Source organism: Macaca fascicularis, chromosome 3, assembly GCF_037993035.2.
Source record: "Macaca fascicularis isolate 582-1 chromosome 3, T2T-MFA8v1.1".
NCBI lineage: Eukaryota > Metazoa > Chordata > Mammalia > Primates > Cercopithecidae > Macaca > Macaca fascicularis.
Window position 1 is genome coordinate 165,143,193 of NC_088377.1, and position 23,758 is coordinate 165,166,950.

At 37.8% G+C, this 23,758-nt stretch overlaps 1 protein-coding gene across 8 annotated transcripts in view; it reads right to left on the reverse strand.

Annotated features, from left to right (window-relative positions):
- The window catches only part of IQUB (IQ motif and ubiquitin domain containing), a 79,774-nt gene that overhangs the window by 50,259 nt on the left and 5,757 nt on the right, over nt 1–23,758 (reverse strand). For 3 of the 8 annotated variants that reach the window (XM_065542521.1, XM_005550640.4, XM_045388469.2), the window contains exons 2-6: nt 10,288–10,685; nt 8,218–8,352; nt 1,481–1,642; nt 1,223–1,395; nt 876–1,031 (exon numbers count right to left, since the gene is read on the reverse strand). In XM_065542521.1, coding sequence (XP_065398593.1) covers nt 876–1,031; nt 1,223–1,395; nt 1,481–1,642; nt 8,218–8,352; nt 10,288–10,681 — 1,020 coding nt within the window. In that variant the 5' untranslated portion in view covers nt 10,682–10,685. Of the gene's footprint in view, nt 1–875; nt 1,032–1,222; nt 1,396–1,480; nt 1,643–8,217; nt 8,353–10,287; nt 10,686–23,758 lie in introns of those variants that run through there. The other 5 variants (XM_074035890.1, XM_005550639.4, XM_074035893.1 and 2 more) reach the window with 4 other exon arrangements.

The window sequence follows — 23,758 nt, forward strand, 5'->3', positions numbered from 1 at the left end:
GGTGACCTTGGTCTACTTCACAGTCCAGACCTAATGTTGGCCCATTTATACACACCCTTGTTTTGCATTGAGACTATCAGGATACTGCTTCCCTTAAATCCCACTCAAACTTCACTTTTCCCCACATGATATAATAACTTCACATATTCCTTTATTTGGTGAAAATTAGTTTGGACTGAAAAAGTAAAAAATTATCAGGCTGGAATAACTGGCACTGACAAACCCTGCTGTAAAGTTAGCCCCATGGTTCCCCTGGTACACTGTTTCCTTCAGGGCAATTAAGTCAACAGATTTAACTTTTTTTCACTACAAGTTTGTCTCTAAAGATATCGGGCTGAATAGCCTAGCCCCAGATTTCTTGTCATTTGAAAATCAAAATCTCTTAAAGTCACTGCTTTCTGGTCATTTTTACTCACAGTAAATTGATGGTAGGAGGTAGGTCAAATAGGTTGAAAGTAAAAGAATGAAAAATGATAGACCATGCAAAAAAATAAAACAGAGTTGGAGTGACTACGTTAATATTAGAGAAAATCGACTACTGTGCTATTTGGTTTCAATTAGTCTGGAAAGTTTCCTTGGTGATTCCACTGTGACAAGCGTTCAGGCCAAGGGACAGCAGTGTTAAGAAAGCTAATAATGGCCAAAGGCAATACACAAAGAAGCTGGGTTTCCCTAAGAGGAAAGGAAGGATTAGGAGCATTTAGGATTCCGGTTCTTTACATGGAGATAAAGACTGCTTTGTTAGCAGTGAAACATGACCCATACTCATGAGCATTCTTTCTCAAGCAAATGTGGCTTGGAGAAACAGACACACTCAGAACAACGGGCTTATGTATCCAATTTTTAGTATTCATCCACAATAAAAGTTATCTCACCGCCTTTAGTCTTTGAGCATGGTATTCTGCTGCTGAAAAATACTTTCCTGGTGTTACCAGTTTATCAGTCATATTTGATACATATACACCAATGTTAGTCATCTGTGTGGATGTTGTATTTGTAGTTTGTTGGAGATTTTTTTTCTGAAAAACTGTCTAAAAGAAAAACATTAAAAATTTAAATAAATATCCCCATATACACACATAAGTAAGTTTTTCTACATATGTAAGTTAATTTTCTTTTATTAATTGCTATATAATTACTTAAGAGAAATTTGAGAGAGTCATACAGTGCAATTATTGAGTCTATATCTTCAAAAACCTAAAGGGAAAAATGAAAACATTACCTGTGTATCCCTACAAAATACACTGAGTCTTTCGGGAATCTTTTTAGGTACAGTTTGTGTTCCAGCATGGTGATACTCTACTCCTGTTACTTTATGTCTGAATCCACCAAGAAATGGTTTGTGAAAGTCAGATTTGACAATCTCAACAGCTACCTGCTGGTACCGATCAAGGCCTGAGAGATAAAACCAAGATTCAATGAAAGTTCAACCAAGAAGGGATTCAAAAATACTTTCTCTAAAAGACATCAAATAACAAACCAGTTTGGACAGTGACAGTTATGATTTGAGAGACATCAGTTAATCCATCTATTCTTTTGACTGGATACAGATCTGGATTTGTAGAAAAGATTTCCACTTGTATAATCTCCTGTGGCTTAACTCCATGTTGTACTAGAGTCTCATTATTTCTAAGAATTTTTCCTAAAAATTGAAATAAAATTTTTAAAGTTTTATGACAAAGAAATGGCTATTCATTGATTTTATTTTTTGTTTTTTAATTGACAAATTAAAAATTGTATATATCGTGTACAACATGTTTTGAACTATGTATACATTGTGAAGTAGTTTAATACAGCTATTAACATGTCCATTACCTCATATACTTATCATTTTGTGGTAAGAACACTTAATATCTATTCTCTCAGAAATTTTCAAATATGTAATATATTATTATTAACTATAGTCACCATTTCTAGAAATGGCTAATTGCACATTCTCATTTTAAGGAGATGGAAAATATCAAAGGTGAACTTTGAAACTTTGAACACATATTTAATTATTAAATATAGTATTAATATATTTACTCATAGGAACACATATTATTTAATTATTAAATATAGTATTAATCGTTTCTATTAATAGTTTCTACTTCTTGCTCTGATGTTAGTACAGACAACTCCATAATAGTAAGTTTTAGTGGCATTTTTGAGCAGGAATTTGGCATTATAAATAACACTGTATTACTCTCAGTTTATCAGGAATATATGATAACCATGAAACTCCACAAACATTTAAAAAATAAAGACATTCTATGGTATGAGCAAAATAATATACTAAACGTTCATTCTACTAAAAAAAAACAACAAAAACGCAATGCGTTAAACGTAAGTACAGGACATACCCACATCAAGAGGAAGGATAATTATTTTAATACCCATCCTACCCCTCATATTAGTTCTTTCTCACATTGCTATAAAAAACTACCCGAGATTGAATAATTTATAAATAAATGACATTTAGGCCACACATGGTAGTTGACGCCTATAATACCAGCACTTTGGGAGGCTGAGGTGGGCAGATCACTATGGCCAGGAGTTCATGACCGGCCTGTCCAACATGGGAAAACCCAGTCTCTACTAAAAATACAAAACTGAGCCAGGCTGTGGTGGCACACTCCTGTAATCCCAGCTACTCGGGAGGCTGAGGCAAGAAAATTACTTAAACCTGGGAGGAAGAGGTTGCAGTGAGCCAAGATCACGCCACTGAACTCAAGCTTGAGCAAGACAGCAAAACTATGTATTGAAAAAAATAATAAAATAGGTTTAACTGGCTCAATATTCCACAGGCTGTACAGGATCATGGCTGGGGAGGCCTCAGGAAAATGTGGCAGAAGGTAAAGGGGAAGGAGGCATATCTTACGTGGCCGGAGGAGGAGAAACAGAGTGAAGGAGGAGGTGCTACACATCTTTAAACAATCAGATCTCATGAGAACTCACTCACTATCAAGAAGAAAGCAAGGGGGAAATCCGCCCCCATGATCCATTCGCCTCCCATCAGACCCCTCCTCCAACACTGAGGATTACAATTTGACAAGAGATTTGGGGGAGGACACAAAGCCAAACCATATATTCTGCCCTTGGCCCCTCACAAATCCTCAAATCTCATGTCTTCCCATTGCAAAATACAATCATCCCTTCTCAACAGTCCCCCAAGTCTTAACTCATTTCAGCATTAACTCAAAAGTCCACAGATCAAAGCCTCATCTGAGACAAGGCAAGTCCCTTCCACCTACGAGCCTATGAAATAAAAAACAAGTTAGTTACTTCCAAGATACAATGGAGATATAGGCATTGGGTAAATATACCCATTCCAAAATGGAGAAATCAGCCAAAACAAAGGGGCTACAGGTCCCATGCAAATTCAAAACCCAGCAGGGCAGTTATTGAATCTTAAAATTTAAATAATCTCCTTTGATTCCACGTTTCACATACAGGCCACACTGATGCAAGGGGTGGGCTCCCAAGGCTTTGGGAAGCTCTGCCCCTGTGGCTCTGCAGGGCTCAGATCACATGGCTGCTCTCAAGAGCTGGCACTAAGCGCCTGTGGCTTTGCCAGGTGCACAGTACAAGCTGCTAATGGATCTACCATTCTGGAGTCTGGAAGACTGTGGCCCTCTTCTCACGGCTCCTCTAGGCAGTGCCACACGGGGACTCTGTGGCGTCTCCAATCACATATTTCCCCTCTGCACCACCCTAGTAGAGGTTCTCCATGAGGGCTCTGCTCCTGCAGCCAACTTCTGCCTGGACATCCAGACATTTCCATACATCCTCTGAAATCTAGGCAGAGGCTCCCGAGGCTCAATTCTTGCCCTCTGTGCACCCATAGGCTTAATACCACATGGAAGCCACTAAGGCTTATGGTTTCCACCCTCTGGAGCAATGGCCTGAGACATATCTGGAGCTCTTTTAGCCAAAGCAGGAGCTGGAGCAGCTGGGACACAGGCAGAAGTGTCCTGAATGGTCCTGCACCTAGCCCACAAAACCATTTTTTCCTCCTAGGCCTCCAGGCCTGTGACAAGAGGAGCTGCCGTGAAGGTCTCTGAAATGACTTTGAGGCATTTTCCCCATTGTCTTGGCCATTAACATTTGGCTCCTTTTTATTATACAAATTTTGCAGCTGCTTTAATTCCTCCCTTGAAATAGGGTTTTTCTTTTCTACCAAATGGTCAGGCTACAAATTTTCTAAACTTTTATGCTCTGCTTCCTTTTTAAATGTAAGCTCCAGTTTCAGATCATCTCCTTGCTCACACATGACCATATACTGTTAGAACCAGCTAGGCCACATCTTGAATGCTTTGCTGCTTAGAAACTTCTTCTACCAGATACCCTAAATCATCACTTTCAAGTTCAAAGTTCCACAGATCCCTAGAGCAAGAACACAGTGCTGCCAGTGTCTTTGCTAAAACATAGCACACGTGACCTTTATTCCAGTTCCCAATGAGTTCCTCATTTCCATCTGAGACTACCTCAGCCTGGTCTCCATTGTCCATATCACTATCAGCATTTTGGTCACAACAATTTAACAACTCTCTAGGAAGTTCCAAACTTTTCCCCATCTTCCTGTCTTCTCCAAAGGCCTCCAAACTGTTCCAACCTCTGCCCATTACCCAGTTCCAAAGCTGCTTCCATATTTTCAGATATCTTTACAGTAATGCCCAACTTCTTGGTACAAACTTTCTGTATTAGTTCTTTCTCACATTGCTATAAAGAACTACTTAAGATTGGGTAATTTATAAAGAAAAGAGTTTTAATTGGCTCACAGTTCCATGGGCTGTATAGGAAGCATGGTTGGGGAGCCCTCAGGAAACTTACAATCATGGCAAAAGGTGAAGAAGAAGGAGGCATGTTTTACATGGCTGGAGTAGGGGGAAGAGAGAAAAGGGAGAGGTGCTGAACACTTTTAAACAACCAGATATCATAATAACTCACTATCACAAGAACAACAAGAGGGAAATCTGCCCCCATGATCCAATCACCTCCCACAGGGTCCCTTCTCCAACACTGGGGAATACAATTCAACATAAGATTTAGGTGGGGACACAAATCTAAACCATATCACCCCCAGTACAGAGAAGCATATATGCAGAATCCCTTACTTTCTCTCTTTTCATAATCAGAAACTCATATAAATTAATTCATGCCATGGTAGAGGTAAGCCTCAGTTTTGTGCTAGAAAAAGTATACATTGCTTAATTTTTATGATGTTATTGTTTTAATTTCTACTCACTCCTCCCGCATCTAACCAGCCACTGGTGTATTCAGCAAATTGACTAATTTTCTTTCTCTATTTTAAGGCATACAAAAGTGTAATTATGTGACTGGCTGCTGTTTTGTGTCATGGAAACTTCATTGATGGAGTCTATATTAATCTTCAAAATTTATGGTCCTTCTAAATTGCAGTTAGAAATGTGAACACTGCAAAAGGTTTACTTATGCTTAGAAATCCATCAGACACCACTACATAATCCAACTTACAATGATAATGGTTCAACTTACAATTTTCTGACTTTATGATGATGCAAAAGCCATACACATTTAGTAGAAACCATACTTTGACTACCCACACAATCACTGTTTTTCACTTTCAGTGCAGTATGCAATAAATTACATGAGATATTCAACAATTATAAAAGAGTCCTTGTATTAAATGATTTTGCCCACCTGTAGGCTAATGTAACTATTCTGAGCACATTTAAGGAAGGCTAGGCTAAGCTGAGATTTGGTAGGGTAGGCTTACTAAATGCATTTTTGACATACGATGTTTTCAATTTATGGTAAGTTTACTGGGACATAACCCAATCATAAGTTGATGAGCATCTGTAGTCTATTTTGGCTATGTTCAAGAAAGCACATTCTAAGATCTTTGAGTTTCTACTTCACACCCTAAATTCTTCAGTTAAAAAATTAATATGAGGGCTGGGTGTGGTGGCTCACACCTGTAATCCTAGCAATTTGCGAGGCGGGTGGATCACGAGGTCAGGAGTTCAAGACCAGCCTGGCCAATATGGTGAAACCCGTCTCTACTAAAAATGTAAAAATTAGCTGGTATGGTGACGTGTGCCTGTGGTCCCAGCTACTTGGGAGGCTGAGGCAGGAGAATCACTTGAACCCAGGAGGTGGAGGTTGCAGTGAGCAAGATCATGCCACTGACTCCAGCCTGGACAACAGAGTGAGACTCCATTTCAAAAAAAAAATAAAATTAACATGAATGTCATATGGACTTTATGATAGGTTGAATAACTGCCCCAAGTATGTCTACATTCTAATCTCCCAGACCTATGAATATTACCTTATACAGCAAAAGTGGCTTTGCAGATTTTATTGAGAATTTTGAGTTGGAAAGATTTTCCTGGATTATCTGGTTGGGCTATAAATGTAATCACGAGTCCCCTTATTAGAGGAAGAGGAAGATTTGATGACAGAGGAGAAGGCCATATGACAGAAGCAGAGAGAGATTTGAAGATGCTACAGTTCTGGCTTTTAAAAAGGAGGAAGGGGCTAATAAGCCAAGAAATACAAGGAATGCAACTCTAGAAGCTGGAAGGGCAAGGAATTAGATTCTCTTCTGGAGCCTCCAGAGGGACAGCAGCCCTGTAGACACCTTGACTTAATCTCAATGAAATTAATTTTGGATTTTTTGCCTCCAGAACTATAAGCGAAATATATGTGCTGCTTTAAGCCACTAAATTTGTGACTGTTAGAACAGCCATAGGAAACTAATACAGGGTCCCCAGAGACCCCTTTATTTCTCTACTTATTTCTGTAATGGGTTTAATCCCACCAAACTGAAGCTCAAGTTCTAGTACTAGCAGAAAGCACTTCAGAGGATGGCTGGCATAGAATCAAGCTCTTTTGTAATTGCTGCTGGCATAAGCCTGTTACCCAGTGGTGATGCCTGGTACTTAAAGAAGAAAGGTCATGAAGTACAAAGAACAGAGAAATCCTTAAGTACCACTAGCTGGTTACTACAATCTCAAAGTGCTCTCTCATCCAATTTTGAACTTCATCTTATAATTAATGCACAGTAGTTTCAAATTCCCTCTGAAGTCATACCTACATTTAAGTTCAGACTCTGCCACTTACAAGTTTTATGACTTTGCATAAGTTTCCTGAGTTTCAGTTTCCTTCTGCTGAAAAAAGAGTTACTAGTAATTCCTACATCAAAAGGCTGCTGTGTTGACTAAATTATAAGGTAGGCAAAACATCTTTTGGAAGCGCTAGCACACAGCATATGGTCAATAAATTAGTCACCAACACCAACAACATGGTCATAATCATTATTACTAATAATTATTTAAATTTTAGCTTTCGTATACCAAATCAAGTTTTAACAATCACTTATCTGAACACATGAACATCTTACTTTTGGAGTACATTTACCATAATACATTTTTTAAAATAATTTGGAAATTAAATAGTTTTTCTCTGGAACCTTTTTATGGCATCATTATAAGTGAATATCAAAACTATTTAAAATATTAGGATCTGTTCAGACATATTCTATAAAAACATATATTTAGGTAGGTTAGTCTGATAAACTGTAACAGTTAATAAACACTATGTCTTCTCATGACACAAGATTATATAACTTCAGTGGGCTGTTCAATATCATCCACAAAATATAAATATACCTATCATCATGGAAATGTGAATTGACCTTAATGTACAGAACACTCGTAAATCATTTTCAGTCCTCTTCCTGTTCTACACATTCTCTTTTATCATCCATTTTTTCAATCTCATCTCCTCCCACTACCCATATATAATCTACTTCCAGCCACTGAACACTTCTTAACACTTCCCGAAACTTCCACATTTTCTCACCTCCTTGTGACTTGGCACAATTATTATCACTTTTATTAAATGAAACTTTCTAGAATCGACCAAGTTCCTTCCCCTGTTCCCACAGCTTTTTGTGCATATTTCCATGAAAGCGTTTACACATTACATGGTAGCTACTGCATGCATCTTCTTCCTTACTAGTCTGTAAACAATTTTAGAACAGGAATCTTATTTCGCATTTCTCTGTATCTTCATTTCTTAGCAAAGTATCTAGAACAAAGTATGTCCTTACTAAATATGTGTTGAAAGAGTGAATGCATAACCCACAATGTTCAATTAGTATCAAGGTATTTACTTTTTAAAATCAAAGATCTTGATTGTTTACATCTTAAAACTAGAAAAGTCCTGATATGTTTTATTAGCCTCCAAACTTACCTGAGTATCTTATCTGCAGTACAGAAAGTGGGATACCTAATAAGTGTGAAAAATAGTCCTTGAGATATTTAAGAACGGTATCAACCTTAAAAGATATTACAATTTCCTGGCCCACTGGAATAAGTACAACTTTTACTGTAAATTAAAAGAGAAAAGAATTATAGTTAAATACAGCAAAGGTCAGCAAACTACAGTCCACAAACAGATACAGAATTATGTGTTAATTTTTAATTATATAAAATGCAAGTTGTTCTTGCTGGTGTTTCCCTGCTGCGCCCCAATGATAACAGTTACTTTTAATTTTCTATAAGGAGAAGTGGCCAACATTTAGTTGCTTTGAAAATCAATCCATAATCTCAAAAATTAGCTCTAATGTTCAATACCTGGTATGTATTGTTCAGATATAAGCATAGGAAACATCCCAGGAAATTAGGCATTTTGGCATAGTGAATTTAGGAAAGAGAGACCTGAGACAGACAATGTCCCAGAAGTTAGAAATGCACTATAACTACTTTTCACAAAGAGGGACATTATATGGCTCAATCCCCTCTAGAAAAAAGAGAATCAAGATTCTTACATATTAAAATTTGTTTAAATATTATTATAAAATGATTATCTGTTCACAAATACAGGAGGGAAATACGGTATGTAAAAAGTAATTAATATGGGTAAACTGTTTTACATCTACAGACTTCAAATTTTAATACAGAAGATGTAAAAAGATGGAGTATAGAATAAAGACTGTGGGTCAAAAAAGTTTTGTACATTCCTTTCCTGAAATTACAGTTTTCATAAAGCTAAAAATAAGACATTTATCAATAACGTGACAAAATTTAAGTAGGCACTGGTAATGCTAAGGTTCTTTGAGCTTGTTAAAACTTGTTTTCACAGTTCTCTATCAACAAAGAGAATACTTTCTCAGATGGCAAACCATGAGAAGGTTATTTTAATTGTCTTCTCAGTGCAAAAAACTATAATCAATTTTAAAGCTTTCACAATAGTGACTTCTTAAGCTTTGGGAAGGGGAAATGTGTCAAGGGATTTGTGAAGCTCACGAGGTACAGGACCAAGACAACTTTTTTTAAAAAAAATCACCATGTGTTTCCTGTAAGTTATATCAGGGAATGACAGAAATACCCAAAAATGAAACCCAAATTTACATTAAATACTAAAATTGAGAGACACCTGCTTCAGTCAGGTATAATCAGGCTTCAGTAGTTTTCTCTCCTTCTTTTCATTCTTTACGTATATGGACACATCACACAAGGGTAAACTACCCCACTAGATTCAAAAGCTACATTTTACCAGCCAAACTAAGCTGCTGTTATTATTGTTGTTAAATCATGGTTCATGTTCTCCACTCTGTAGGCAGAAACTCTCTCACAACTCATTCACAAGATGGAAAAGGAGCAGTCAGTTAACCGTGCAAGTAGAATGGTTCTCTGTGTAACCACCTTATTGCTGCTGCCACTCTGTTGTTATTAAGAATGTAATAATAACTATTATATGATATCAACATTATTTTATGTCTTTAAAATTAACTTACAATGAAAAACAATGATTTTTCTGAAGGAAAATATAAGCTAACACTAAGCAGACTACAGAAATACGGAAAAGCAACATAATATGTAGAATAAGCGAGCACTGGATATGAAACTAGAAAATCTATTGTCAAGTTCCCATCCACCTATCCACCTCTTGCTATTTAGATACAACAATTAATTCCAAATTGGCATGTAAAATAATTCCCATTTTAGTCAACAATTTCTCCATCATTTTTAAAGGTCATAAACATTTTTAAAACCTACTTTCTTTGAAAAAATATATAAATATCAATTTTTAAATTTAATGAAGATCATTCATTGATGAAAAATAGATAATGCAGAATACAGAAGCTTTCACAAATAGTTAAGAGATTCAAGCAAAGTAACTCTGGAAGTTTGGTGGATGAGGGAAAGGGAAAGGAATATCAAATATAAAACAAATCTTTAAGCGAAAATAAGCCAACAAGAAAACACAATCATTCTTCAAAATGAGAAAATGAAATAGCCTATCTTCCTTAGGTAGCACCTGTTGCTAGAGAATCTTCCATTGATTCTTGCAAAGACTCCTTTATAGCCTTTATTTTATCCAGAAATGCCAAACTATCATCATTTGGACTCTGCATTGCATATTGCTTTTCATGATGTTGTGGAGTATATGAAACTTGTCTTGGTGATATAACCTCTTTCATGAGTTGTTCACTGTCTGGTTCCAGGCTTGAAAAGCTTCGGTCACTCTGCTCCTCAACATGTATTGCATGGCTCTCACTGAATTGTTCTATCCCAGATTCATGCTCTTCAGTTTGATCTGACTCTTGAGGCTCTTCTGAGGGAACTGGAATAGTAACAATGTCAAAAGCATCACTTTCTTCTGTTGAATTGGCTATATTCTGAGTTTCATACTTCTTGGGCTGATTAGACATTTTCCTGAATTAAGAAAAATAAACACATTTACTACACAAAGTTTCTACACCAAAAATCAAATTCATTGCTAGTACAGAGTAACATTCATAATATTCAACTAAAGTGTTGCTCATTTAAAAAAATGTTTATCTTACTAATGGCATCAAGTTAAAAAAAAAGAACCTCAAAACAATAAATTTGACAATACTCTGCAAAGAATATATGGAAAAATATTTTTAAATATCTTGTCATTTCTTCCTTATTTGGTCCTTATTTTAGTCTCATATTTTTGAGACTTCCTTATTTAATGAAGAATGCCTCATGAAAAGACTTTCTGAATTTCTTTTTTCTGAATACAAAACTGATATATGGATGCCTCTAGCATTACAAATGATTAGAAGCTCCAAGGAACCAGCCATCTCTATAGCAAGTGTACCCTGAACAGAATACACTTTTTGTAGTAGCTCTGCTCTTACAAATTGTAGCAGAGGTCTGCAATGACCTCTGCTCCCCCAAATAAACCTATTAACAACAAATATTGGTTGAGCTTGATGCTGACTAGACCCACAGCTATAGCAGCCAAGAGCTTGGGTTTGGAAGACAAGACGACAATATCTGAAAGATTGGACTGGGATAGTCCAGGGCATCCCAGAGCCGGGCTGCAGATGCAGGAGCTAAATTGGAGAAATGAATGTCCAATATAGCAGGGAGCTCACCTATGGAAGTCAGGAAGGGAAAATAGGGAACGTAGCCCCAAGACCAGATTTCTATGGCAAAGACAAGGGTAATATGAAACCTTGGAACAGTAGTGAGGTGGAAAAGCTCTCTCTGGGGCTTCTGCTTTGAGTACAAATCTTTATGGAGAAAATAAATTCACCCACAGCCAGTGGAATTCTCTGGATACTGGATTATAAATTTTAAAAAATGGAAACATCTGCAATAAAAATATATAATTGTTGATCTCAGTGAATAAGCTATACAAGATTAGAGACAGTTGAAGAGAGAATTAGTAAACTGGAAGATAAATAAAATGATTTTATATAGAATGATGCAAAAAGATAAGATACAAAAAATATGAGACTAAAAGCGATGGAAAAGAAAGTCTAGCATGTTTTTGCTAAGCATATATTTTGTTGTGAGCTAAGAATGATTTTGTACTGTGAAACCAAAAAACAACAAAGAAGATGCATTGGAGACTACATGTAGTCTCTGCAGTCTAAAAAAGACCTGTGAAGTCCTTTTCATAAAATGTTTGCCAGCTTCTGAACTAACATATGTCAAAATGGAGTCCCAGAAGGAAAAATAGAAAGATAGAAGAGAAAAAATATTTTTATGTGTTATTTATTCTTTTTGAGATAAAAATCTTTCTCTGTCACCCAGGCTAGAGTACAGTGGTCCAATTCCAGCTCACTGCAACCTCCGCCTCCCAGTTTCAAGTGATTCTCCTGCCTTAGCCTCCTGAGTAACTGGAACTACAGGCATGTGCTACTACACCTAGCTTATTTTTGTATTTTTAGTAGATGGGGTTTTGCCATGTTGGCCAGGCTGGTCTAAAACTCCTGGCCTCAAGTGATAAATCTGCCTCAGCCTCTCAAAGCTCTGGGATTACAGGCATGAGCCATGATGCCTGGCCAGGAAAAATATTTCAAAAGGTAATAGCCGAGAACTTTTCAAAACTGATAAAAGAATATGGATCCTCAGATCCAGGAAGCATAACATAAATATATACCAAACAGGTTAAATAAAAATAATGAATAGCCATATACATTGTAATGAAATTACAGAATATCAAAGACAAACAGAAGGTCCTGAAAGTACAATGATAAAGAACATAACAGCTACTGTTTTGAATCATATTAATTTGCTGCCATTAATACAAAGAAAAGGAAAATCACTGCAGACTTATCAGAAAAATAGTAGCCAATGCAACAATAGGCTAACTGACAGAAGATAACTATCAACCTAGAATTGTGCACCCAGCAAAATTACCTCGCAAGAAAGAAAACAGAAGTATTTACAAGTTAGTTACTAAGTTACAACCAAGATATTTGCTCTAAAGGAACTTCTAAGGAATATACTCAAAGGAGGAAAATGATTTCAAGGGATGTCTGAAGTGCAACTCGGAAAGGTAAATGTGAAAAATCATAAACATATGGATAAATCCAAATAAATACTGTTAATACAAAATAATAGTAAATTGAAATATTAGACAATAATACAAAATTGGGAAGGGAAAAACAAGACCAAACTCTGAAATCCTTATACTATTTATAATTTTTTTTATTTGTATAGATTTAGGGAGTACAAGTACAGCACAGTTTGAAGTCTGGGCTTTTATTGTGACCATCACCCAAATAGTATACATACTACCCACTGAGTAAGTTCTCATCCCTCACACCCTTCCCATGCTCCCTTTCTTTCAAGTCTCCAATGTCTATTATTCCACTTGGTGTTCATGTGTAGATGTTATTTCACTCCCACTTACAAGTGAGAATATGCAGTATTTGACTTTCTGTTTCTGAGTTATTTCACTTAAAATTATGCCTCCCATTCCAAGGGGGACATATTCTTAACCCTAGACTGCGTTACTTAAATATGCATAGTTAAATCTCACTACAAGCAATAAAAAACAGAAAATTAGTTTTTAAATTTCAAAACAATCAAGAGGGAAAGAAGTGGAATGAGAAAAACCTGAACAAAGCTCAATTTTAAAAAAGGTCAAGAAACCTTTTCAGTCTCTCACCCACAAAAAAAAAAAAATAAACACACACACACAAAAAAACACCATTTTGATTATTTTCTCCTGTAACACAGCTTAATGGCCCAATTAGAAAGAGGATATCATAACAAAGCCCTAACTCCTAGCAACATATTCATCTGCCCTCTTTGAAGAATCTGAGGTAATGCTTTTGCTTCTATCTGAGGGGTCATCCTGGCCAAACTGGCCAAGATGGTATCTTCTAAAAACTGCAATAGCAACAAAATCCAAACTGGCCAAGATGGTATCTTCTAAAAACAGCAATAGCAACAAAATCAAGAACTTCTGCTCTTCAGAAAACACAACTGGGAGAAAAAAAAGACAAATCATAGACTGGAAGATAATTTTCACAAAATGCATATCTGATAAAGGACTTATATCCAGACTATATAGAGAATAATATGAAAAAATAATATTTAAAAAGGGTAAAAGATTTCAACAGACACTTCACCACAGAATACATATAGAAGGCAATTAAGCAGGGGCAGGCCTAGGTTGAGGCAAGTGAAGCACCTGCACTACTCTACACTTGTACTCGTGTCTGAAAATGAATGACTCCTAAAATGTTGGGCCTAGGTGCATCATTTGGGTCATCCCAGTCTCAACCCTGAGAACAAACACATAAAATAAAGCTCAATATCATTACTCATTGTAAAAATGGAACTTCATATCACAATGAGATAGTACTACATACCTATTAGAATAACTAAAATAATATTTTTAAAGCTCTCTAATAGCAAGTGCTAGTGAGTGCATATAAAGACAACTGGTACACACAACAACATGGATGAAACTCAAACAAATTATGCTCAGTGAAGAAGCCAGCTCTACTAAGGCTGTGTAGTATTGACTCAATTTATATGACAAATCCTAGAGTTAGAAAATATACCAAAGCCTAAGGGTAAAGGTAAGAGTTGATTACAGAAGGATGTGGGGATTTTTTATGTGATGGAAACACTCAAAATCTCAATTCTGGTAGTGGTTATGTAAACTATATGTGTTTATTAAAACGTATAGCACTCCAGACTAAAGAGGGTAAATTTTATTGTGTCTAGATTATCCCTTACTAGAAAGATATAACAGAAAGTAAAAGCAACGAATGCTCCTTTCAGGAGGAAGAAAAAAAAAAGTGTGCTATTAAGACTAAGACAAAAGGAATTTCAATAACAATAAGAATTTTTGAAAATCGACGTGGCAGGGAAAAACAACTGATTCCAGATGTAAGGTCAGTGGTATAGGAAATGATAAATAGCAAAGAAAGTGAAAATATATGGGTAAATATAAATGCACTTTGGCTGTATAAAAATAATGTTGGGGCGCGCCCAAGATGGCCGAATAGGAACAGCTCCAGCCTCCAGCTCCCAGCATGAGCGACACAGAAGACAGGTGATTTCTGCATTTTCAACTGAGGTACTGGGTTCATCTCACTGGGGCATGTCAGACAGGGACAGTTGGCGCTGGTCCCCGGGTGCAGCCTGACCAGTGAGAGCGGAAGCAGGGCTAGGCATCACCTCACCTGTGAAGCGGAAGGGGGAAGGGAATTCCTTTTCCTAGTCAAAGGAAAGTGAGACACACAACACCTGGAAAATCGGGTAACTCCCACCCTAATACTACACTTTACCAAGGGTCTTGGCAAATGGCACACCAGGAGATTATATCCCACACCTGGCCCGGAGGGTCCCACGCTCATGGAGCTTCCCTCATTGATAGCACAGCAGTCTGAGATCTAACTGCAAGGCGGCAGCAAGGCGGTGGGAGGGGCGCCCGCCATTGCTGAGGCTTAAGTAGGTAAACAAAGTCACTGGGAAGCTCAAATTGGGTGGAGCCCACCACAGCTCAAGGAGGCCTGCCTGCCTCTATAGACTCCACCTCTGGGGACAGGGCATAGCTAAACAAAAGCAGCAGAAACCTGGGCAGAGGTAAATGCCCCCGTCTGACAGCTTTGAAGAGAGCAGTGGATCTCCCAGCAAGGAGGTTGAGATCTGAGAACAGACAGATTGCCTGCTCAAGTGGGTCCCTGACCACTGAGTAGCCTAACTGGGAGACATCCCTCACTAGGTGCAGACCGACACGTCACACCTCACACGGCCGGTACGCCCCTGAGACGAAGCTTCCAGAGCAAGAATCAGACAGCAACACTCGTTGTTCAGCAATATTCTATCTTCTGCAGCCTCCTCTGTTGATACCCAGGCAAACAGGGTCTGGAGTGGACCTCAAGCAAACTCCAACAGACCTGCAGCTGAGGGTCCTGACTGTTGGAAAATTAACAAAAAGAAAGGACACCCACACCAAAACCCCATCAGTACGTCACCATCATCAAAGACCGAAGGCAGATAAAACCACAGACAGGGAAAAAGCAGGGCAGAAAAGCTGGAAATTCAAAAAATCAAAGCGCATCTCCCCCTCCAAAGCAACGCAACTCATCGCCAGCAACAGAACAAAGCTGGACGGAGAATGACTTTGACCAGTTGAGAGAAGGAGGCTTCATTTGATCAAACTTCTCAGAGCTAAAGGAGGAACTATGTAACCAGCACAAAGAAACTAAAAACCTTGAAAAAAGAATGGATGAATGGATAACTAGAATAGCCAATGTAGAGAAGACCTTAAAAGAATTGATAGACATGAAAACCATAACATGAGAACTACGTGACAAATGCACAAGCTTCAGTAACCAACTCGATCAACTGGAAAAAAGAGTATCAGCGACTGAAGATCAAATGAATGAAATGAAGCGAGAAGTGAAGGAGTAAAAAGAAATGAACAAAGACTCCAAGAAACATGGGATTATGTGAAAAGACCAAATCTACGTCTGATTGGTGTGCCTGAAAGTGACGGGGAAAATGGAACCAAGTTGGAAAACACTCCGCAGGATATCATCTAGGAGAACTTTCCCAACCTAGTAAGGCAGGCCAACATTCAAATTCAGGAAATACAGAGAATGCCACAAAGATACTCCTCGAGAAGAGCAACTCTAAGACACATAATTGTCAGATTCACCAAAGTTGAAATGAAGGAAAAAATGTTAAGGGCAGCCAGAGAGAAAGGTCAGGTTACACACAAAGAAAAGCTCACCAGACTAACAGCAGATCTCTCGGCAGAAACTCTCCAAGCCAGAAGAGAGTGGAGGCCAATATTCAACATTCTTAAAGAAAAGAATTTTCAACCCAGAATTTCATATCCAGCCAAACTAAGTTTCACAAGTGAAGGAGAAATAAAATCCTTTACAGACAAGCAAATGCTTAGAGATTTTGTCACCACCAGGCCTGCCCTACAAGAGATCCTGAAGCAAGCACTAAAGTTGTAAAGGAACAACAGGTACCAGCCATTGCAAAAACATGCCAAAATGTAAAGTCCATCGATGCTAGGAAGAAACTGCGTCAACTAGCGAGTAAAATAACCAGCTAATATCATAATGACAGGATCAAGTTCACACATAACAATATTAACCTTAAATGTAAATGGACTAAATGGTCCAACTAAAAGACACAAACTGGCAAACTGGATAAAGAGTCAAGACCCATCAGTTTGTTGTATTCAGGAGACCCATCTCACATGCAGAGACACATACAGGCTCAAAATAAACGGATGGAGGAAGATCTACCAAGCAAATGGAAAACAAAAAAAAGCAGGGGTTGCAATCCTAGTCTCTGATAAAACAGACTTTAAACCATCAAAGATCAAATGAGACAAAGAAGGCCATTACATAATGGTAAAGGGATCAATTCATCAGGAAGAGCTAACGATCCTAAATATATATGCACACTATACAGGAGCATCCAGATTCATAAATCAGTCCTTAGAGACTTATAAAGAGACTTAGACTCCCATACAATAATAATGGGAGACTTTAACACCCCACTGTCAACATTAGACACATCAATGAGACAGAAAGTTAACAAGGATATCGAGGAATTGAACTCATCTCTGCAGCAAGCAGACCTAATAGACATCTACAGAACTGTCCACCCCAAATCAACAGAATATACATTCTTCTCAGCACCACATCGCATTTATTCCAAAATTGACCACATAGTTGCAAGTAAAGCATTCCTCAGCAAATGTGAAAGAACAGAAATTATAACAAACTGTCTCTCAGACTATAGTGCAATCAAACTAGAACTCAGGACTAAGAAACTCAATCAAAACCATTCAACTACATGGAAATTGAACAACCTGCTCCTGAATGACTACTGGGTACAAAACGATATGAAGGCAGAAATAAAGATGTTCTTTGAAACCAATGAGAACAAAGATACAACATACCACTATCTCTGGGACACATTTAAAGCAGTGTGTAGAGGGAAATTTATAGCACTAAATGCCCACAAGAGAAAGTAGGAAAGATCTAAAACTGACACCCTAACATCACAATTAAAAGAACTAGAAAGCAAGAGAAAACACATTCAAAAGCTAGCAGAAGGTAAGAAATAACTAAGATCAGAGCAGAACTGAAGGAGATACAGACACAAAATACCCTCCAAAAAAAATCAATGAATCCAGGAGCTGGTTTTTTGAAAAGATCAACAAAATTGATAGACCACTAGCAAGACTAATAAAGAAGAAAAGAAAGAAGAATCAAATAGATGCAATAAAAAGTGATAAAGGGGATATCACCATCAACCCCACAGAAATACAAACTACCATCAGAGAATACTATAAACACCTCTATGCAAATAAACTAGAAAACCTAGAAAAAATGGATAATTTCCTGGACACTTACACTCTCCCAAGATTAAACCAGGAAGAAGTTGAATCGCTGAATAGACCAATAGCAGGCTCTGAAATTGCAGCAATAATTAATAGCCTACCAACCAAAAAAAGTCCAGGACCAGACGGATTCATAGCCGAATTCTACCAGAGGTACAAGGAGGAGTTGGTACCATTCCTTCTGAAACTATTCCAATCAATAGAAAAAGAGGGAATCCTCCCTAACTCATTCTACATGGCCAACATCATCCTGATACCAAAGCCTGGCAGAGACACAACAAAAAAAGAGTATTTCAGACCAATATCCCTGATGAACATCGATGCAAAAATCCTCAATAAAATACTGGCAAAACAATTCCAGCAGCACATCAAAAAGTTTATCCACCATGATCAAGTGGGCGTCATCCCTGGGATGCAAGGCTTGTTCAACATATGCAAATCAATAAACGTAATCCAGCATATAAACAGAACCAAAGACAAAAACCACATGATTATCTCAATAGATGCAGAAAATTCCTTTGACAAAATTCAACAGCCCTTCATGCTGAAATCTCACAATAAATTCGGTATTGATGGAACATATCTCAAAAAAATAAGAGCTATTTATAACAAACCCACAGACAATATCATACTGAATGGGCAAAATGGAAGCATTCCCTTTGAAAACTGGCACAAGACAGGGATGCCGTCTCTCACCACTCCTATTCAACATAGTGGTGGAAGTTCTGGCTAGGGCAATCAGGCAAAAGAAAGAGATAAAGGGTATTCAGTCAGGAAAAGAAGAAGTCAAATTGTCCCTGTTTGCAGATGACAAGATTGTATATTTAGAAAACCCCACTGTCTCAACCCAAAATCTCCTTAAGCTGATAAGCAACTTCAGCAAAGTCTCAGGATACAAAATCAATGTGCAAAAATCACAAGCATTCTTTTTTTTTTTTTTTTTTTTTTTGAGACGGAGTCTCAGGCTGGAGTGTAGTGGCCGGATCTCAGCTCACTGCAAGCTCCGCCTCCCAGGTTCACGCCATTCTCCTGCCTCAGCCTCCTGAGTAGCTGGGACTACAGGCGCCCGCCACCTCGCCCGGCTAGTTTTTTGTATTTTTTAGTAGAGACGGAGTTTCACCGTGTTAGCCAACAAGCATTCTTATACACCAGTAACAGACAAACAGAGAGTCAAATCATGAATGAACTCCCATTCACAATAGCTTCAAAGAGAATAAAATACCTAGGAATCCAACTTACAAGGGATGTAAAGGACCTCTTCAAGGAGAACTACAAACCACTGCTCAGTGAAATAAAAGAGGACACAAACAAATGGAAGAACATACCATGCTCATGGATAGGAAGAATTGATATTGTGAAAATGGCCATACTGTCCAAGGTAATTTATAGATTCAATGCCATCCCCATTAAGCTACCAATGACTTTCTTCACAGAATTGGAAAAAACTGCTTTGAAGTTCATATGGAACCAAGAAAGACCCCGCATTGCCAAGACAATCCTAAGCCAAAAGAACAAAGCTGGAGGCATCATGCTACCTGACTTCAAAGTATACTACAAGGCTACAGTAGCCAAAACAGCATGGTACTGGTACCAAAACAGAGATATTGACCAATGGAACAGAACACAGCAGTCAGAAATAATATCACACATCTACAGCCATCTGATCTTTGACAAACCTGACAAAAACAAGAGATGGGGAAAGGATTCCCTATTTAATAAATGGTGCTGGGAAAATTGGCTAGCCATAAGTAGAAAGCTGAAACTGGATCCTTTCCTTACTCCTTATACAAAGATTAATTCAAGATGAATTAGAGACTTAAATGTTAGACCTAAAACCATAAAATCCCTAGAAGAAAACCTAGGTAATACCATTCACGACATAGGCATGGGCAAGGACTTCATGTCTAAAATACCAAAAGCAACGGCAACAAAAGTCAAAATCGACAAATGGGATCTAATTAAACTAAAGAGCTTCTGCACAGCAAAAGAAACTACCTTCAGAGTGAACAGGCAACCTACAGAATGGGAGAAAATTTTTGCAATCTACTCATCTGACAAAGGGCTAATATCCAGAATCTACGAAGAACTCAATCAAATTTACAAGAAAAAAAAAAACAACCCCATCAAAAAGTGGGCAAAGGATATGAACAGATACTTCTCAAAAGAAGACATTCATACAGCCAACAGACACATGAAAAAATGCTCATCATCACTCACCATCAGAGAAATGCAAATCAAAACCACAATGAGATACCATCTCACACCAGTTAGAATGACAATCATTAAAAATTCAGGAAACAACAGGTGCTGGAGAGGATGTGGAGAAATAGGAACACTTTTACACTGTTGGTGGGACTGTAAACTAGTTCAACCATTGTGGAAAACAGTGTGGTGATTCCTCAAGGATCTAGAACTAGAAATACCATTTGACCCAGCCATCTCATTACTGGGGATATACCCAAAGGATTATAAGTCATGCTGCTATAAAGACACATGTACACATATGTTTATTGCAGCACTATTCACAATAGCAAAGACTTGGAATCAACCCAAATGTCCATCAGTGACAGACTGGATTAAGAAAATGTGGCACATATACACCATGGAATACTATGCAGCCATAAAAAAGGATGAGTTCTTGTCCTTTGTAGGGACATGGATGCAGCTGGAAACCATCATTCTGAGCAAACTATCACAAGAACAGAAAACCAAACACCACATATTCTCACTCATAGGTGGGAACTGAACTATGAGATCACTTGGACACTGGAAGGGGATCATCACACACTGGGTCCCATTGTGGGGAGCCGGGGCAGGAGGGATAGCATTAGGAGATATACCTAATGTAAATGACGAGTTAATGGATGCAGCACACCAACATGGCACATGTATACATATGTAACAAACCTGCATGATGTGCACATGTACCCTAGAACTTAAAGTATAATAAAAAATAATAATAATATCATAAAGTCATACACACATAGAAATACAAAACAATCATATGGCATATCTGTTGTGGGGGTGAAAATGATAAAAATGGCATTTACCTTATCATAATTCATTAATCTGTATATGTGTTTTATATAGCTTTCTGATTTTGTGCTATACTTAATAAAGAAGCTAAATAAAAAAGAAGAGGAAGAAGAGGATGAAGTACTCTATATGTTGACAAAAGTCACACTCCAAGATATACCGAGTGAGAAAAAGAAAGAAGGTGAAATAAGAATATATATTTGTGTTTGTTTCTACCTGGACAAAGAAACACTCAGAAAAGTATGAAAGAAACTAAGAAAACTAGTTATCTGATGGGGGGCAAAGTGAGTAGGAAGTAGCCAGAACAAGGGTGGGCTCCACAATTCTCAATGTATTACTTTTAATATTTTTATTTTTAAACAATGTAAATGTATTACCTGTTTAAAATATTAGATAAGACATCATAGGTTTAGTAAAGCAGGGAAAACACAAGGTGGCTGGGAGAGTATGTGATCAAGTGTGCTAAAGCCTCTTTAGGAATAGGAACTAAGAATTGTGACAGGTCTGAGATTTTATCCTACCTACAACCTAACAATTTAGCCTGCCATAGTTTCATGAATGCTATCAGAATAAATAATACTCCTGGGTTGGAAACAAAGGACTTTATTACTCATGGCACAGCAGATAGCATGAGCTTTATATTCACACAGGATCCCTGTGCCCCCAAATCCCAGAGGAACAATGTGGAATGCCCAATTAGATGCTATAGACACAGAAGGTTTGCATCACAGCTAAGAAACCCCAAGCTTAGAAACTCCAATCCTTTATAATGGACTGCAAGCAAATATGCCCAACCTCTGCCTTGGAGGAAGATATCATTGTTATTATACTAGACAGATAAATCTGACCTCTGCTTTAGAAAGAGACCCTATATCTTTTAAGACTGTTCACTATACAAATATCCTTGAAAAGAAAATTCAAAACAAAGCTGTCAGTGTCTCTTAAGCAGAAATTCTAGAGAACCATGGGGAACCGTCTTCCATGAGGAATAAGAACCATCCATGGACAACATCAAAAAAGCCTCTGAGAGTCAGCATCTAGTGATTATTCTCACAGCTGTCTAGTAAGAATGATCATTTCACAACAGCAATTATATTGTCTTTCCTACAGCCAGCAAGAACAATGCTTGCTCACCTATGCTCTGAAACTTGGTTAGGTTCCATCTGACACTACCCAGTGTGAATAAGGCCCCATTTAATAGACACAACATTTAAAAGTACTCCCAAGGTATAACACCTAAAGGGCAAGCCATGCCTATATCTGTCTAATAAGGTAGAAAAGGATTAAACCAGCTTGAATGCCCATATGAAAGTTGATCCAATAGGCCTAAGATAATAAATTTCATAACTGTAACAGGAATAAATTATATCTAACAGTACAATAAAACAATAATATAACACAACCAAGGAAGGTCTACTTTTAGAGTAATCCTTTATTTTTTTTCTTTTGCTCACCTATTATCCAGCCACTCAAAAAGCACTGTCAATACTGACCTGAAAATTTAGTCTCAGTCTACTTTTGTCTGTCATCCTGTAATATTTTGAAAGTACTACTGCAACAGTCTCAGCTGGTTACCTTAATTTCATTCTTGAAACTCCCACCCCACCAATCCCTGCCAAAAAATTCTATTATTCTCACAGCAGCCAGAAAAATATTTTTTAAAGAAAATCATACCATGCCCCTCTCATATTTACTAAAACATCTCTAAAATAAAATGCTTTCCAGAATAAAATCCAAACTACTCACCATGGCCTTCAAGGTCCTAAATGATCTAGCCCCTGCCTCTCTGACCTCATCTTCTAACCCACCCCACCTTTTATCATATCTAGGGCTAATCTCCCTCTTGGGGCTTGTGCATTTTAAGTTTCCTCTGTCAAAAATGTGTTACTACAAACTTTTTTTTTGAGATAGAGTCTGGCTGTGTCACCCAGGCTACAGTACAGTGATGCGATCTCAGCGCACTGCAACCTTCCCCTCCCAGTTCAAGCAATTCTCCTGCCTCAGCCTCCCAAATAGCTGGGATTACAGGCACCCACCACCACGCTTGGCTAATTTTTGTATTTTTAGTAGAGATACGGTTTCACTATGTTGGCCAGGCTGGTCTCATACTTCTGACCTCTCGAACTCCTGACCTCGTGATCTGCCCACCTCAGCCTCCCAAAGTGCTGGGATTACAGGCGTGAGCCACTGCACCTGGCCTGTTACTACAAATCTTTACGACTAATTCCTCATCTTCCATGTCTCAGTTTCCAGAGAGGCCTCCCTAATCATACCTCAACTACCCACTAATTTTTTTTTTCATCAATATAATCACTGTACATTTCTCAAAAGAAGACGTAAAAATAGCCAACAAGTATATGAAAAAATACTCAACATCAATAATAATCAGAGAAATGCAAATCAAAACCACAATAAGACATCATCTCACCCCAGTTAAAATGACTATTGTCAAAAAGAAAATAACAGATGCTGGCAAGGATGCAAAGAAAGGGGAATGGTAGTACACTGTTAGTGGGAAATGTAAATTACTACAGCCATTGTAGAAAACAGCAGGAAGGTTCCTCAAAAAACTAAAAATAGTTCTACCACATAATCC